The sequence below is a fragment of the Mobula birostris genome, chromosome 4 (genome assembly GCF_030028105.1).
Source record: "Mobula birostris isolate sMobBir1 chromosome 4, sMobBir1.hap1, whole genome shotgun sequence".
NCBI lineage: Eukaryota > Metazoa > Chordata > Chondrichthyes > Myliobatiformes > Myliobatidae > Mobula > Mobula birostris.
Window position 1 is genome coordinate 55,836,175 of NC_092373.1, and position 16,625 is coordinate 55,852,799.

General features: G+C 38.3%; 1 protein-coding gene across 2 annotated transcripts in view; it reads left to right on the forward strand.

Moving 5' to 3' along the window:
- LOC140195912 (transient receptor potential cation channel subfamily V member 6-like) overlaps positions 1–16,625 on the forward strand; it is an 88,821-nt gene that overhangs the window by 19,738 nt on the left and 52,458 nt on the right. For both annotated transcript variants that reach the window (XM_072254580.1, XM_072254581.1), the window contains exon 2: positions 4,938–5,032. In XM_072254580.1, coding sequence (XP_072110681.1) covers positions 4,938–5,032 — 95 coding nt within the window. The remainder of the gene's footprint in view (positions 1–4,937; positions 5,033–16,625) is intronic.

Below are 16,625 nucleotides of genomic sequence, written 5' to 3' on the forward strand. Positions count from 1 at the left end.
GCCCTAAAACCACATCCTTAACAATCAACTCCAACTTCTTCCCAAACATTGAGGTCAGTCTAATTGGCCTATAATTAGCTTTCTTTAGCCCCCCTCCCCCCTTATTGAAGAGTAGAGTGATATTTGCAGTTTTCCAGTGCTCCAGTACCATGCCAGAAATCATTGAATCTTGAAAGATCACTATTAATGCCTCCACAATCTCTTCAGAACCCTGGGGTGTAGACTATCTGGTCTGGTTGACTTATTTATCTTCAGATCTTGCAGTTTCCCAAGCACCTTCTCCGTAGTAGTAGCAACTTCACATACTTCTGACACACTTGAACTTGCAGCATCTTGCTGATGTCTTCCGCAGTGAAGACTGATGCAATATACTTCCAGTTTATCCACCATTTCCTTGTTCCTCAATTACGACCTCTCCAGCAACATTTTCCAGTGGTCCAATATCTACTCTCGTCTCTTTTATACATTGTGTACTTAAAGAAACTCTTTGTATCCTTTTTAATATCATTGGTTAGCTGATCTTTGAATCCATCTTTTCCTCTTTTGACTTCTTTAGTTGTCATCTGTTTATTTTTAAAAGTTTCCCAATCCTGTAAATTCCCACTAATTTTTGCTCTATTGTATGTCCTCCCTTTAGCTGTAATATTGACTTTGACCTCTTTTGGTCAGCTCTTCTGTCATGCCTATATAATTCCCTTTACTCCCTTGTATTAGTGATACATCTGACTTAAGCTTCTCCTTCTCAAATTACAGGTTGAAATCTATCATATTATGATCACTGCTCCCCTATAGGTTCCTTTATCTTAAGCTCTCTAATCAATTCTGGTCAGTATACACACCAAAATACAGAATAATCTGATCCCCTAATAGGCTCAACCGCAAGCTGCTCTAAAGAGCCGTCTCTTGGGCATTCTACAAATTCCACCTCTTGGGACCGGCACCAACGTGATTTTTCTTAATTTGCCTGCATATTGAAATCCCCCATGACTATCCTAACATTACCCTTTTGTCTTGCATTTTCAAATTGCTTCTGTGTTCAAAAATTATAATCTGTGTTTGGGATGAATGGCTTTCTAAAATACAAAATGAAATAATTTCATAGCACCAATCAGTTGCCGTTAGTTTACATTATTTTAGACTGACTACTTCATTTCAGATGGTTTGTGAAAGTGAATATTTTCATCACCAACAACTGCTGACCAGAAGTGTACTCTCTGGCAACATGAAGGATGCTACTACTTTGACCTCTGTCTTTGGAAACATTTCAGTTCCGTGATCCAAAGCTTAGTATAAGTTATCTAATAAATATGGCAGTTAAGTGAGATCACAAGTACTTGCTTCCCAACCCTAATAAAATTCTAGGAGTAATTGCTGGAACATTATTTGAAAATGTGGAATAATATTCACAAAGGTTCAATTCCAATGAGAATATTAATGATGCACTAAAATTGCATATTGGACAAGTATTATTGCATTAAGACTCTATAAGATATAGCAGCAGAATTCAGCTATTTGGCCCATTGAATCTGCTCTGCCTAAGAATACTACTAGTTCATAAATGAATGCTTGTAAGCAAACAAATCTCAAGGTGTATGACTTGTACAGTCTTTGATATTAAATGTATTTTGAATATTTGAATTAAAAAGAAATAACTAGAAAGTATTACTAATTGCCAGAAACACAAGATTCAAAGTACATCTATTATCAAAAAATGTATAAATCATACAATCTTGAGATTTGTTTGCTTACAGGTAGCCACAAAGCAAGAAACTGAAAGAACCTAATTAATGAAAAAAATAAAAGACCAACTCCCAATGCGTGAGTGAAAGAGGAAAAAAAAATTACATCATGCAAACAATTAAAGCGATCGACGACATTCGGAACCAAACTGAGTCCTGAGGTCCGAACCTCGGAGCAGGCCCGAAGCCTCACTTATCAGTTCACCGTATCGGTGGGCACGAGCACAGAAGCCAGGGCAGTCTTCATGGCCTCAGCACCATGGAGAGAGGAGTGACCATCACAGGGAGTGAGTGCAATCGGCACTCGCCTCTGATCCCAACACCGTCATTTCAGTCTGTATGGAGCGGTGTTTAAATTGAAAAAAACAACAGCGAAAAGCTCCGGTGCGCTGGAGCGAGGATTGATCATTGCGGAGATCGAACGAAATTGGTTCTTGCCTCTATCTGGGCTGGCGTTTAAATTCTTTAAACGGCATTTCGTAGCTCACACTTGGACCTGGCTATTGCGAAGGGCTGGGGGCCTAGACCCCTGAAGTCGCCTTGCCATCGCTCACCCTTTCACGGGGATAAGTTACCATAATTTATCACAGAAAATATGTTTTTCGTCGGATTTCTGAATTTTTTAAGTACCAGTGAGTTGTCGCATATGTTCGGTAGTGCCATTTTAACTGGAAATTCCTTGCCTGATTAGCCTCACAGCTAGCCAATAGGCATAACTGTACCAGTCCATCGCACGTGTTCTGCTGAGTATTCTGATGTGCATAAGTAACACTTAGGGCAACCTTATTCTGAACAAATTTAATGTTAGTAAAAGTCATTTTAACTTGGTTTGTATATTAAAAACAAGTTAATCAGGGTGTACTTAAACCTTGGTTATAATCTTGGAACAACAAGCCAATGATATTTGAAAAAGCTTTTGCCTTATCTGGTTTGTAATTATATAAAGGCTGATGATGTGGTCAAGGTGTGCACTGGGATGGTAAGATAAAGATTGCACTCAATGATATTTTTACGAGAAATTTCTGCCAGTTTTCGATGAGGAGAACAGGAGTAGGTAGTTTCTCATTTGGATGAGGGAAATTGATAAGTAAACTTACCTTTTACTCAGTACTTGCACTTTCTTGCAGTAAAGCTGAGGTAATTTTAGTAATTTGTTAACTTTCTGACTGCCATGTTAGAGAATGGTCTGATAGAGGATGGTTAGGGAATGAGCAAACAAAATAAGCAGCAGAAAAATAATTTTTAAAGTGGCTTGAGTGAGAATCCTGATTGTTATATGCATGTGTATTTCTAGATTTTACTTAAGGAAAATTAGATATGTTTCCAAAAGATCCACATTTACTTAATAATGTTTCAATATATTTTGAGTGGACAAACCTCCATGCAGCAATATTAAGCAGGATTAAGTAACTTTCTTCTTACTTACTTTTTTATTTTCCTTCCTTTTCTGATTGAGCTATGCATTGGTCACTGTAGGAAGAAATCCCTAGACTGAATAGTGAATCTATTATTTTGAAATATGGACTATAAATTTACCCCATATTGTAACCTGGGTAGAGCAATTCAATCTGTCTATCCGGACTATACATTTACTCCACAATGTAACCTGGATAGAGCAATTCAGTGTGTCTATCTGGATTATACATTTACCCCATATTGTAACCTGGATAGAGCAATTCAGTGTGTCTATCCGGACTATACATTTACTCCACAATGTAACCTTGATAGAGCATCTCAACTTTTCTCTCTGGCAATAAGACCAACGTTTGATTTCTTTTGACTCATTCTTTCTGGCTAAAACCTTAAGTTAATCACTGCTGTTTGTGTTTGGTTTGCAAACAAAACCTTTTCCAACTTGTTTAAAATGCATTTAAAAATGTTCAGTTTGTCAATAAAAATGACTGTTTCAAGTCGATAAATTGAGAAACAATCACTTCAAACTGAGAATTATCTGCCATTTAACGTACTGATGTTGATTGAAACAGGAAGGTTTAATATGATTCTGAAAGTTTATTGATAATATTCTAATTCTTGCTAATAATAATTAAAGGTTCATGATTTAATGGGAAAATATCCAACTTAATAGAAAGCATAGAAAAGAGATGGTAAAGGTAAATGGTGAATGTTGCACAAAGTGGATTATAGGTTTGTAGATTTCCAGAGATGTGTTCTGAGCCAACTATTCAATATAAAGGGGAGTCATTATAGAATACTGGGAGAAATCCATGAATTAATTTTAAAAAGAAGATTTGAGTCTACGGATGCTGGAAATGAGCAGCTGGGAGGTAAACAAAGGAGTGGTTACTGGGTGTGGGGAAAATTGATGTTGATGCTGTCAAGTTAGAGACTAACTGCTCCTCCAACCTGTGGGCCTCACCATTAAAATTGAATATAATAAAATCATAGTTAGTGGTGTCTGGAATTGTGTGAAAACAAATACTGAACTGGAAGATTGCAGTTCCATTGGATGTTGACACAATTGAGAGGAAGAGTGGTAGAGAGAGTCATTGTGGGAGATAATAGTAGGTGAAGTGCAATTTTTAAGCAAACAATGTTTTTATTATGGAAAAGAAAGGTTTAGATTCTTCAAATTTTGAATCCTATAATTTGAAGATGGGTGTGGTATTTGATGTGGATGTAGAACTAGAAATAATGGATTAATATAACCTTGGGCAAAATGTGATTCAAAGAAATCCACCCCACCCCCAGAGCCGTATGCCTATTAATGCTTTTAAAACACTTTGATACTGTTTTAATAGAGCACATGGAAAGAAAAGACCATATATTGTATGGAACTTGACACTAAAAGAGTTTGTAAAATGTTAGAAATGTCAGACCAAAGTTGACAACAGAACATTTGGGGATTGTTTTTACTCAATTTGACTCTTGAGATGTTAGTAGCAAAAGCTTATTGTAACTTTTTTCAGGAGAAAAAGTTGTGACTTGGTAAAATACTTGACAGAGTGGAGTATTTCTGGTCTGTAAAAGAAAAGGCTGGGTTGGCCAGAGAATCTTTTTCATTCCATACTTGTTTAGCAGTGGTGAAACTAATCTCACCTCTGTTCAGAATTAGTTACAAATTATTGACCTACTGATAGCAACTTTGCTGTATATTGTATTTGTATTTGAAATTGACATTAAAAATTCAATTTAAACTTTTAAAGAATGGATTACAAAAGAAATGATTTCACTTTGCAGAATAGAAAGTCCTTTATTCAAAGCCGCAAGACAAAATGATGTTGAAACCTTGAAGAATTTAATAGAGGAAAAACATGTAGACCCTTATGAAAGAGGTGAGTAAATTGTAGCTGCAGGTAGCAATATGTTGCACCAAATACTGCATGCCTGAAAACTGGCAAACATTTTATGCTGGGGCAAACTACTAAATGTTCAAGAGACTTAAATTACTAAATTATTAAATATACTTGGTTGTTCAGTAAAATTGGTAAAGCAACAATTGTGGACCAAAGAAACAACTTTGTCATTAATTCTAATTCTCTCACCCAAAAAAATTTGCTTGAGAATTCCATTAAGGATAGCAGTAAGGAGGAATGATGAAGTCAGTGTAAAATATAGACAACAGTACTTGGGATGCTATGATTACAGTATACCACACCTGTAACAGCACAGGTTTGTGCGTGTGTGTGTATGCGTGAAAATGAAGCCTCTAGAATTATATCAATAACTCATTCATAATTTTAATATTTTGGACACAATTTCTGCTTAATTTAGTAGAGATAATACCGTGTCATCAAATTCTCATTTTTTTGAAGTTGGTACACTGACTTTTTTCATGGCATTCTTTATTATTCAGTAGTAGAAGTATTTCCGTAGTTTCTTGATGCATTCTCTAATTTGCAGGGAAAACAGCAAGGGAAACTGTGGTCCGTAACAAAAATTTGGTCATGTTCTGGAGTATCACAAAGTAGTAGTCACTGAGTGCAACCTTTTTCCATCTGGCAAGCATTTTCAGCCTTTGGTTGAGGATCTTGAGAAAACCCCTTGAAACTGTATATCTTTCTGGTGACTTGTGCTCTGTGGCTATTGTGAAATAAATGTAGATATCTGTATAAATTGAACAATGATAGTGCTGTGGGTTAAATTGCATAATTAACTGAAGCCTATAGAAACTTCAAGGTGAAGTAAGGAATGTGGTAGAGCCCAAACGATAAATTCACCAATAATGCCAAATAATCTTTAATTATAATAATAGTCTTGATACCAAAGCTACATTGCTTGCAAAGTTATCATTTAGAAAACCAAACTTATTAAGACATACCCTTGCCTCCTCTGTTGATTGGCTATTTGTATGAATGCCATTTTAACCAATTTACTGTGATTTTAGAGAAACTTATGTTAACTTTACCCAACTTTGTGCTCTGCTCAGTCAGCCTGTGAATGGCATTAATTGCATCAGTTGTTTACATTGGCTCTGTATAGGATCATGCATGTTGTAGAATAAAGATAATGTGAATTGTTTACCTCTCGAAATCCATTTGGAAGTAGAACTATGTTGCAGAAACTATTTATTCTTACATCAAGGTGAAATTCTCCCCATAGCAAATTACATTTCAGTCGTGCTGACTAAGTTGCAACCATTTTGCAGTAAGAATTGCATATGATCTTCTAAAATATTAGCAATGAGAAAGGAACCAGAAATCAACAGTGTTTGCAATCAATCTTCCAGAGACTGTTGAATATCCTTCAACTTTTTGGAATTAATTTTCAAACTTCATTTTCACACCAATGCTCAGGAGATTTAAATTTGTTTCCTAATTTATCTAATGTGGAAATAAATGAGAAAATATTCTCTCCACATTTACATTGGCAAAGTGAAATTGATGAACTGTAGACCATGATGAGTAGATGTGTAAGGCATGGTCCATAAATGTGTAATCTTTAAATAGATTGGAACACTGAAAATATGAAACCCTTTTGAAGTTTCTTCATTGTCCTGTGTAGAGCATTGTGAATGCACTGCATTATAAAATGATGTGATTTGTGACTGTTCTGTAATTGGTTGGCAAGATGGAAGACTACCAGAAATCCCTAAACTCAACTTTGATTTCACACATCAGGCAATAATACAACAAACAAGGCACTAAGAAACTGTTAAAGAAATGGATTATCCTGTCTGAAACAAAAGAACCAATAGAAAGTGACACTGGGATGAAGTTAAAATCTATAGCGCAAGAATTTTACTCCCATGTACCGACATTTTATTGGCTTGGTAAACGCTAAGGACTTTTGCATTGCTGCCCAGTTCACTAGGAATAAAAGTCCATCTGTATAAGTAAGCTGGACCATGAATCCTACATTGAAGTACAATGAAAAGCACGAAAGCCTGGTGTTATTGAAATACATCTGAATTGATTTCAGAATATTGACAGTGCAGTGGTCAATCCACATAAAAAGCATGGTTGCTTTGCAAAATTATCACGGCAGCAGTTGATAAATGAGCGATTGCTCCATGCAGCTACATGTTCGATGCATAGAAAAGATGCTGTGCATATTTTTTTTTAAATAAGAGGAATGGTTAGCCCAAGGAATAGGCATTTTCTATTAGCAGTTATTCATTAGAAATGAAGATGGATGAACAAAGAGAAACAAAAACCTTCAGCATGAACACAAGAGATTCTGCAGATCCTGAAAATCTAGAGCAATATACTCAATGTTGGAGGAACTCAGCAAGTTGGGCAGAATCTGAGGAGGTGAATAAACAGTCAATGTTTTGGGCCAAGACCTTCATGAGCACTGGAAAGGAAAGGCCAAGAAGCCAGAATAAGAAGATGGGGAGAAGGAGAGGGAGTAAAGAGGGGGGAGTGGGGGAGAGAAATTCCTAGGTTAAGAAATCAATATTCATGCAATCAAGTTGGAGGCTACCCAGACAGTATGTGTTGCTCCTCCAATCTGAATTTTGCTTCATTATGGCAGGAGAGGAGGCCATGGACAGACATTTCAGAAAGGGCATATGAAGTCAAATTAAAATGGGTAACCACCAGAAGATCCTGCCTCTTGTGACGAACAGAGTGAAGGTGCTTGGCAAAGCAGTCCTCAATCTGCATTGAGTCTCTCCTTCAGTATGTATGCAAGATTCCAAGTATGTATGCAGTATACAACCCTGAAATGCACCTTCCCCAAAGACAGTCACGAAACAAAGAAGAACCATGGAATAAACCTTTTCAAAGGAATATATCAAGCATCAAGCCCCCCCCCTCCCATGTTGGGGGCGGGGTAGAGGATCTTCTTCCAGATTTCTTGGAAATACTCATGAAAGGGAAGCTTCAAGTGCGCCTGCTTTCAGTATGTGCATCCCATGCTGAATATTATTCAGTTCACTTGAAAGCAAAACAAAATCTGATTGGGAGAAAAGAGACTGCACATGCTGAAATCTGAAATGGCAGACAGAATGCAGAAGAACTCGGAGTCGAACAGCATCTCTGGAGACAAAAGTTATAAGGTAACAATTTGGCCCAAGACCCTACATCAGGACGTAATAAAGAAGGATAAAATACAATTTCACAAGTGTGATCAGCCATTGATTAATGTCCCTTTTTTTTTAACAACCTGAAATCAAGCCATCAAGTATTAATCTGCATGTTCTGCTTATGTTATGTAAGTGAAAGGAGAAGCAAAAGTTGTCTCCAAATTAATGACCCTTTTTTTCACAACCTGAAATCAAGCAATGAAGTATTAATCTGCGAGTTCTACTTGTGAAAATGAAATGAGAAGCAAAAATTGTCTCCAAACAGAGGACTGGTTCAGATGTTTCTTAAATACCAGATTCAAGACATTAGTTCTTACTGCAGGTTCTTAATGGCACTTACTGCATTTATTGTTCTACTTCAAGACTCAACAGTTCTAAGATTTCTCCACGCCATTTTGTTTTCAGATGTATCTTAATAGGGAGGCAGGCAACGTATACTAAATGAAATCCTGATGCAAGTGGAACCCTATACGTGCTGTGATCCATCTGTAACAAATTGAATGACTAGGCTCAATTCTGAAAGATGAACTAGAAAACTTCCCAGCTGTCTCTCCTGGCAACATGGTCCAGTTGCTGTTGCTGTTTTAATTTTCTTTTGCAAGTTTTATCCCCAGAGAAGATGGCTGCAATATTTTAAGGTATCTTGTCATATGATCTAATGAGTATCAAAAAGATTCTGCAAATGTTTAATTGCAGAGATCTCTCTTGATTTGTTTGAACAGCAGAGGAAATAAACATCAATCACAAGATATTACAGAACATTTGAAACCAATACTAGTCGGTGGTTTTGGGTTCAAGACTTGATACATTTAAAGAGTACTATAGTTTTCACGTTTAATTCAACATTATTTCTATTAAAAGTAAATGAAATTAGGAGTGCAGAGCAGACCTATTGGCATATCTCACTGGGAAATGGAATACTGCATAATTGCTGAGGAATATCCAGTTGGAAATGCTTCTTCTGTAAAATATTTGTCCTTAATGGTTATCCCTGGCCAGTTGCTGAAGAAATGCAGGATAAGCAAAATTGTGAAAATTTTTGTGCTAGGGGACACAGCAAAAATCCAGGTAACCTTTGCCAAACCAAGAATGTTGCCATTAGATAGTGTGATATCGATAAAAGTCTCAATGGACATGAGAAAGCCATCAGGAATGGGTTACAGAGCTTTATGAAACTACTGCAAGATTTGAAACTCATTGCGAGTGAACTTAGTAATTTGATAAAATATGTCCATAGTGCCTTTTGCGAATAGCCACATGTTCTAAGAAATGGTGCTTCAAAGGGATTTTGGTTTTAGGGCATAATTGCAAGACATACACTAAAATATAATTTCCAGCATTTCTAGGGCTACTGAATTGAAATATTGGTGAGAAGATTCCATAGAGCATAAAGTACAGAAACAGGCTCTTCAGCCCACAATGTTATGCCAAACCAAATAAATTAGTAATCAAATGGCCAACTAAACTAATCCCCTCTGCTTACACAATGTCCATATCCTTCCATTTTCCTCACATTCTTGTGTCTATTTAAATGGTTGTTAGGAGTCTGTATCTGCCTCTACCACCACCTCAGCTGTGCATTCCAGGCACCTGCTACTCTCTGTGCTTATATTTAAAAAAAAGCTTGTCCCTCACATCTCCTTTGAAATTATCCCCCTCACCTTAAATGCATGCCCTCTAGTATTAGACATTTCAACCCGGTAGAAGAAGTTATTGCCTGTCTACTCTACCTATGCCTGTCATAATCTTATAAACCTCATATCAGATCTCCCCTCAGCTGCCTCCACTACAGAGAAAGCAACCAAACCTTCTCCAATCTCCTGTACTAGTAAATGCCTCTAATCTAGGTAGCATCCTGGTAAACCTCTTCGGCTTCTTCTCCAAAACTTCAACATCCTTCCTATAATTGGGTGAACAGAACTCTGCAATCCTTTAGAAAATCAACATTTAAGTTTTTTTCCAGACAGTGCATTATACTTGTACATGATAGTTATAATAGCTCAATATCACCTCCATATACGTAGCAGAAAAATATGCTTAAAGCATATGTAATTATTTTGGGACTCAAGAACCCAAATATTTGGTCTTGAGTACCAATTCCTTTTGAATGAATGATGATGAAAATAAAATATCTCCATCTTGAGGAAAAATAATATTCCAAATGCATTTACTGAATTTATCTTTACTTTTCATGGTTTGTTGGATAGGCAATGAGGTTGCCTTTGTACCTTCATGTCATTATAATACAGTTGTTTGCTACTCTACATGTCTTAATATTAAGCAAAGGAGTTGCAGCTTAATAGATCAAAGTCCTCTGTGGACATAAACATTTAATGCCACTGCAAGACCTACTTTGATATAATTTCTGTAAAACAGAAATGCATAGGCCACTCACATTGAAACAGACTTTATTTGGAGAGTTGAAACATGCAGTAGCATTAATTAAAGTAAACCAAACTTGTATGGTCCATGGGAAATTGTTATTTCTTTAAACTTCTAGTTTTGGCTTATCTCCCAGTTAACAGCTCTAGCTCCCTCTTACATGCTCAGCCAAAAAGCTCCCTCTCCCTGCTCCAATCATCGTAACAGCTCCCTCTCCCTGCTCCAATCATCGTATACCTGACATTCCTGATTATGAATCCATAGGCTTTCAATGCTCCTTTCCACTTCTTACCATTGACTGCAAGCCCAATCCACCTTGGTTTTTAGCCCTCCACAATGGCAAAGTTGGCATTGAACAAATCTCTCTCTGATGCCTTGACATGTGCACTGAGAATTTTCTTGCCTCCCACTTAAATGGTATGGAACGAGACAAAATGTGATTTATGGAACCATTCCAATCATGGAAAAGATTTTGGCTCATATGTTTATTAGATCCATTTTGTAGGACATTGTAAGAATATTGCAGTTGCTGCAGGAGAGACCAGGCATGTGCAATCAAAATCTGCATGGAGAACACCCTGCTTGACCAACATTATTATTATATTTTGTGTGGTGGCAAACAAGAGTAAGCTAGATAATGTAGTGGATGTAATTAATTAGAATTTTCAACATATGTTAATTTTGTGTGCACAATCCTGAGGAAATATTGGATTGCATTGAGGGAGAAAGAGTTTAAAAGAAAAGGGCGGGGGCAGTTGGCACATTTTGTACACCATAGTTCTCAAGAAGACACTTGGTTGCATAAAATTAGGCACTTGGCAATCTCCAATAAGAAGTTAGGTTTAAGCTGAGTGGCCATTGTGTGAGTGAGCTAGAGTTAGAATGGGACTTGAGGCTTTGGGGAGGAGAGGTGTAGGCCACCTGCTGTTATTTATTCCTTATTGCACATTTAGTAATGTGGATTTTGGGCAGGGTAGTGGGATCAAATCAAATCCTGTTTAATTATCCGTATATGGTTTGAATGATGCAGTTGAACAAGACCAGGTGCATAGCATGCATTGAAAATAGTGAGAGAGAGAACAAACACACGTCCAACTCCCTGAGCGACATTCAAATTGATGGTACAGTTTCTGCCAATCCAGCCGGTCCTTCTGCCAGTGGAATGCTTGGGAGCAGCACTGATGGGAGAGGCCAGCTCCCAACGAAGATAGGAATGCTCCTGTTGTGACTACATCTGCAAGAAATGCATCCAGCTACATCTATTAACAGACCGTGTTCAGGAGTTGGAGATGGAACTGGATTAACTCTGGATCATTTGGGAGGCTGAGGGGTTGATAGACAGGACATACATATAGGGTGGTAGTTGCACCCAAAGTGCAGGACACGAGTAACAAGTTGACTGTCAGGAGAGGGAAAGGGGATAGCCAGAATGCTGGTTGATATATGCCTCCCAGTGCTGGGTTAGGAACCTCTTGGATTAAGTCCATACCATTCTTACGTGGGAGGGAGAGCAGACAGAGGTAATGGTCCATGTTAGTACCAGTGACATGGGTAGGAGGGTGACGTAGTTGTGCAAAGTGAGTTCAAGGAGTTAGGTGCTAAGTTAAAGGATAGGACCTCCAGGGTTGTGATCTCGGGATTGTTACCCATGCCACGTGCTAGTGAGGCCAGAAATTGTATGATCCTCCTGTTTGATGCATTGGCTAAGGAGACAGTGCAGGAGGGAAGGCTTCAGGTCTTTCAATCATTGGGACCTGAGCAGAAGAGAACTGGAGTGGGGCTAATAGCCTAGTGGGAAGATTTACTTGTGCTGCACATTGGGGGCGGGGGGGGCGTTAAACTAGAGTTGCAGGGGGATGTAACCAGAGTGCCAGAACAGAGAGGGGATGGTTGTGGAGAAATGTAGGCTTAACAACATTAGAAAGTCAGGAATCAGAAGGATCAGCATGAGCTGTGTGTATTTCAATGCAAGAAGTATTGTAGGAAAGGTGGAGAAGCTTAGGGCATGGATCAGCACATTGAACTATAACATTGTAGCCATTAGTGAGGCTTGCTTGAAGGAGGGGCAGGACTGGCAGCTCAGTGTTCTGGGGCTCTACTTTAGATGTGATAGAGTGGGAGGGATTAAAGGGGGAGGAGTGGCATTTCTATTCAGGGAAAATGTTGTAGTAGTGCTCAGATAGGACAGACTGGAAAGATTATCAAAAGTATAAGGTTGTGATATTAGATGACTTTAACTTTCTACAGATTGTCTGGGACTCCCATGCTGTAAAAGGGCTGTATGGGAAAGAGTTTGTCAAATGTGTTCAGGAAAGTTTCCTGAATCAGTACATAGAGGTTCCAACCAGACAGAGTGTGATACTATATCTCCTGTTAGGGAATGAGACAGGGCAGGTGACCAAAATCTGTGCAGGGGAACACTTTGCATCTGATGATCATAATGCCATTAATTTCAAAGTAATTATAGAAAAGCATAAGTCTGGTCCACGGGCTGAGATTCTAAATTAGATAAAGGCCAATTTTGATGATGTCGTAAAGGATCTAGCAAGTGTGGATAGGGACAGATTGTTTTCTGGCAAAAGTGTACTTGCTAAGTGGGAGGCCTTCAAATGTGAAGGTTTGGGAATACACAGTTTGTACGTTCCTTTCAGAATAAAAAGCAACAGGTTTAGGGAACTTTGGTTTTTGAGAGAGATTGAGATCATTTTTTTGAGGAGGTGCATAGCAAGTATAAACAGATTGGAACAAATGAGGTTCTTAAGTAAAGAAATGCAGGAGAACGTTTAAGAAGAAAGTCAGGAGGGCTAAAAGAAGGTAGGAGGTTGCTCTATCAGACAAAGTGAAGGAGAGTCCTAAGGCTTATACGTATATAATAAGAGCAAAAGGATAGCAAGGGACAAAGTTGGTCAACTAGAAGATCAGAGTGGTAACCTATGCATGCAGCCAAAAGAGATCTTATTGATTTTTTTTTTGCATCTGTATTTACTCAGGAGATGGACACAGTCTATAGAAGTGAGGCAAAGCAGCAGTAGTGAGATCATAGACCCTATGCAAATTACAGCAGAGTAGGTGTTTGCTGTCTTGAAGCAAATTAGGGTAGATAATTTCTCCAGAGTCTAACAAGGTGTTCCCTCAGACCCTGTGGGAGACTAGTGCAGAAATTGCAGGGGCTCTAGCAAAGGTATTTTAAACATTCTTAGGTGCCAGAGGATTAGAAGATAGCTACTGTTGTTCCATTGTTTAAGAAAAGCTCTAAAAATGGAACAGGAAATTATAGGACAATGATTCTGACATCAGTAGTGGGAAAGTTATTGGATGGAATGCTAAGGGACTGGGTACACAAGTATCTGGATAGGCGGGGACTGATTAGGGATAGTGAACATTGCTTTGTGCATAGTAGGTAGTGTCTAACCAATCTTAGAGATTTTGAAGGAAGTTACCAGGAAAGTTGATGAAGACAAAGTGCATGTTGTCTATGTGGACTTCAGTAAGGTATTTGACAATGTCCCACATGAGAGGCTGTTCAAGAAGCTTCAGTCACTTGGCATTTAAAATGAGGTATTAAATTGAATTAGACTTTGGCTTCGTGGGAGAAGCCAGAGAGAGGTTGTAGATGGTTGTCTCTCTGACTGGAGGCCTTGGACTAGGGGTGTGGCGCAGTGATTGGTGCTGGGTTCATTAGTGTTTGCTGTCTGTATCAACGATCTGGATGATGATAATAAGGTGGTAAACTCTTATCAGCAAATTTGTGGATGATACCAAGATTGGGGGTGTAGTGGACAGCGAGGAAGACTGTCAAAGCTTGCAGCAGCGTCTGGACCATCTGGAAAACTGGGCTGAAAAATGGCAGATGGAATTTAATGTAGACAAGTGTGAGGTGTTGCACTTTGGGAGGGCCAACCAGGGTAGGTCGTGAATGGTGGGGCACTGAGGGGTACAGTAGAAGAGCAAGATTGGAAAATACCTGTCACTTTCAAGGCATTTTGGATGTCACAGGGAGAATAGGGACATAAAGAAAACTTTTGGCACATTGGCCTTCATAATTCAAAGTTTTGAGCACAGGTGTTGGGATGTTATTTTGAAATTGTATAAGACTATGGTGAGGCCTAATTTGCGGTATTGTGTGCAGTTTTGGTCCCTTACCTGAAGGAAAATGTAAATAAGCATGATTCATTGCAGAGAAAATTTACAAGGATATTGCCAGGATGCGAGGACCTGAGTTGTAAGGAAAAGTTTAACAGGTTAGGACTTTATTTCTGAGAACATAGAAGATTAAGGTTAGATTTGGTAGTGGTATACAAAATTTTGAGGGGTATAGATAGGGTAAATTAATGTAGGCTTTTTACACTGAGGTTGGGTGAGATTAGAACTAAAGGTCATGGGTTAACACTGAAAGGTGAAATGTTTAAGGGCAACATGAGGGGGAGCCTCTTCACTCAAAGTAGTGAGGGCATAGAATGAGCTGCCAGCTGAAATGGTAGATGTAGATTCTTTTTCAACACCTTAGAAAAATTTGGATAGGTACGTGGATGGGGGGGGTGGTGTGGGGGGCTTTAGTCCAATTGCAGGTTGATGGGACTAGGCAGATTAATTGCTTGGCATGGACTAGATGGGCTGAAGGGCCTGTATCTGTGCTGTTGTGTTTGTGACTCCAGCAGTCTGATAATAAGCAGTGAGGGTATGCAATATTAGTGTGGGTAGTCAGTTTGCTTAGATGTAGCTAGTTATAGTTACAGCTTGTGAAAATTTGAATCCCAAAAGGGTAAATGCAATAACCACCATTGTGATCAGTAGCAAATTAGCGGGGAAGTCAATAATTTATTGAAAATGATAACCTTGTAGAAATACCAAATAATTAGCAAATTAATACTTTGCGATTATGAGATACTACACTGTTTTAAGGAAAAGGGGTCATGTATTGAAAATAATCTAAATGGGATAGAACAGTTGTTGCAATAATCACTAAAATGTTAAGATGGACTTAGGTAATTTTGGAAGTATTTAATGATTTATATAGTAAATACAGGTGATAGAAATATTGGAATGGACTCTGAAATAATTTGTGTAGAAGGTTCCATAATTGTGAGAATACTAAGAATAGGGGAAGAGCTGATTTACTGCAACAATAAGGGGGATGATCTTCATAGTTTTCAAAATTTTGGAAGATTTTTGTAGGAGGAAGCACAGATAGTTTCAATTTGTGAGGTAGAACAAAGCCATCAGCATGCCATTTAAAAAAAAAAGGGAAAATTAAATAAAATTCCACAAGGAAAAGTGTGGTTGAACTGTAAGCACAAATAAAGCAAAATGCCTAGGTTGATTGAGACTTGGAAGAAAAATGCATTAATAGATGTTGAGTGTGTAAGTGAAAATGAAATATGGAGTTGGATATTAGGAAGATCAGGACTGTTGTACTGGACTAAAATATAACGATTATGTTCTGTGTAATGGTAGAGAAGATATACAGGATATCATTAAATTCAACGATAAGATCAACGTGTTAGGGTTAAATTATGTTTCAGCATTTCATATTATTTCACAACAGTTAAGTGGTTATACATTTGAGTAGAACATAGAAACATAGAAAAGCTACAGCACAAAACAGGCCCTTTGGCCCACAATGCTATGCTGAACATGTGCTTCTTTTAGAAATTACCTAGGGTTACCCATAGTTCTCTATTTTTCTAAGCACCATGTACCTATCTAGGAGTCTCTTAAAAGACCCCATCATATCCACCTCTACCACCGTCACTGGCAGCCCATTTCACACACTCACCAGTCTGCGTTTAAAAAAAAAACAACTTACCCCTGACATCTCCTCTGTACCTACTTCCAAGCACCTTAAAACTGCCCTATTGTGTTAGCCATTTCAGCCCTGTGAAAAAAGCCTCTGACTATCTACACGATCAATGCCTCTATCAGGTCACCTGTCATCCTCCATCGCTCCAAGGAGAATAGGCCAAGTTCACTCAACCTATTCTCATAAGGCATGCTCCCCAATACAGGCAACATCCTTG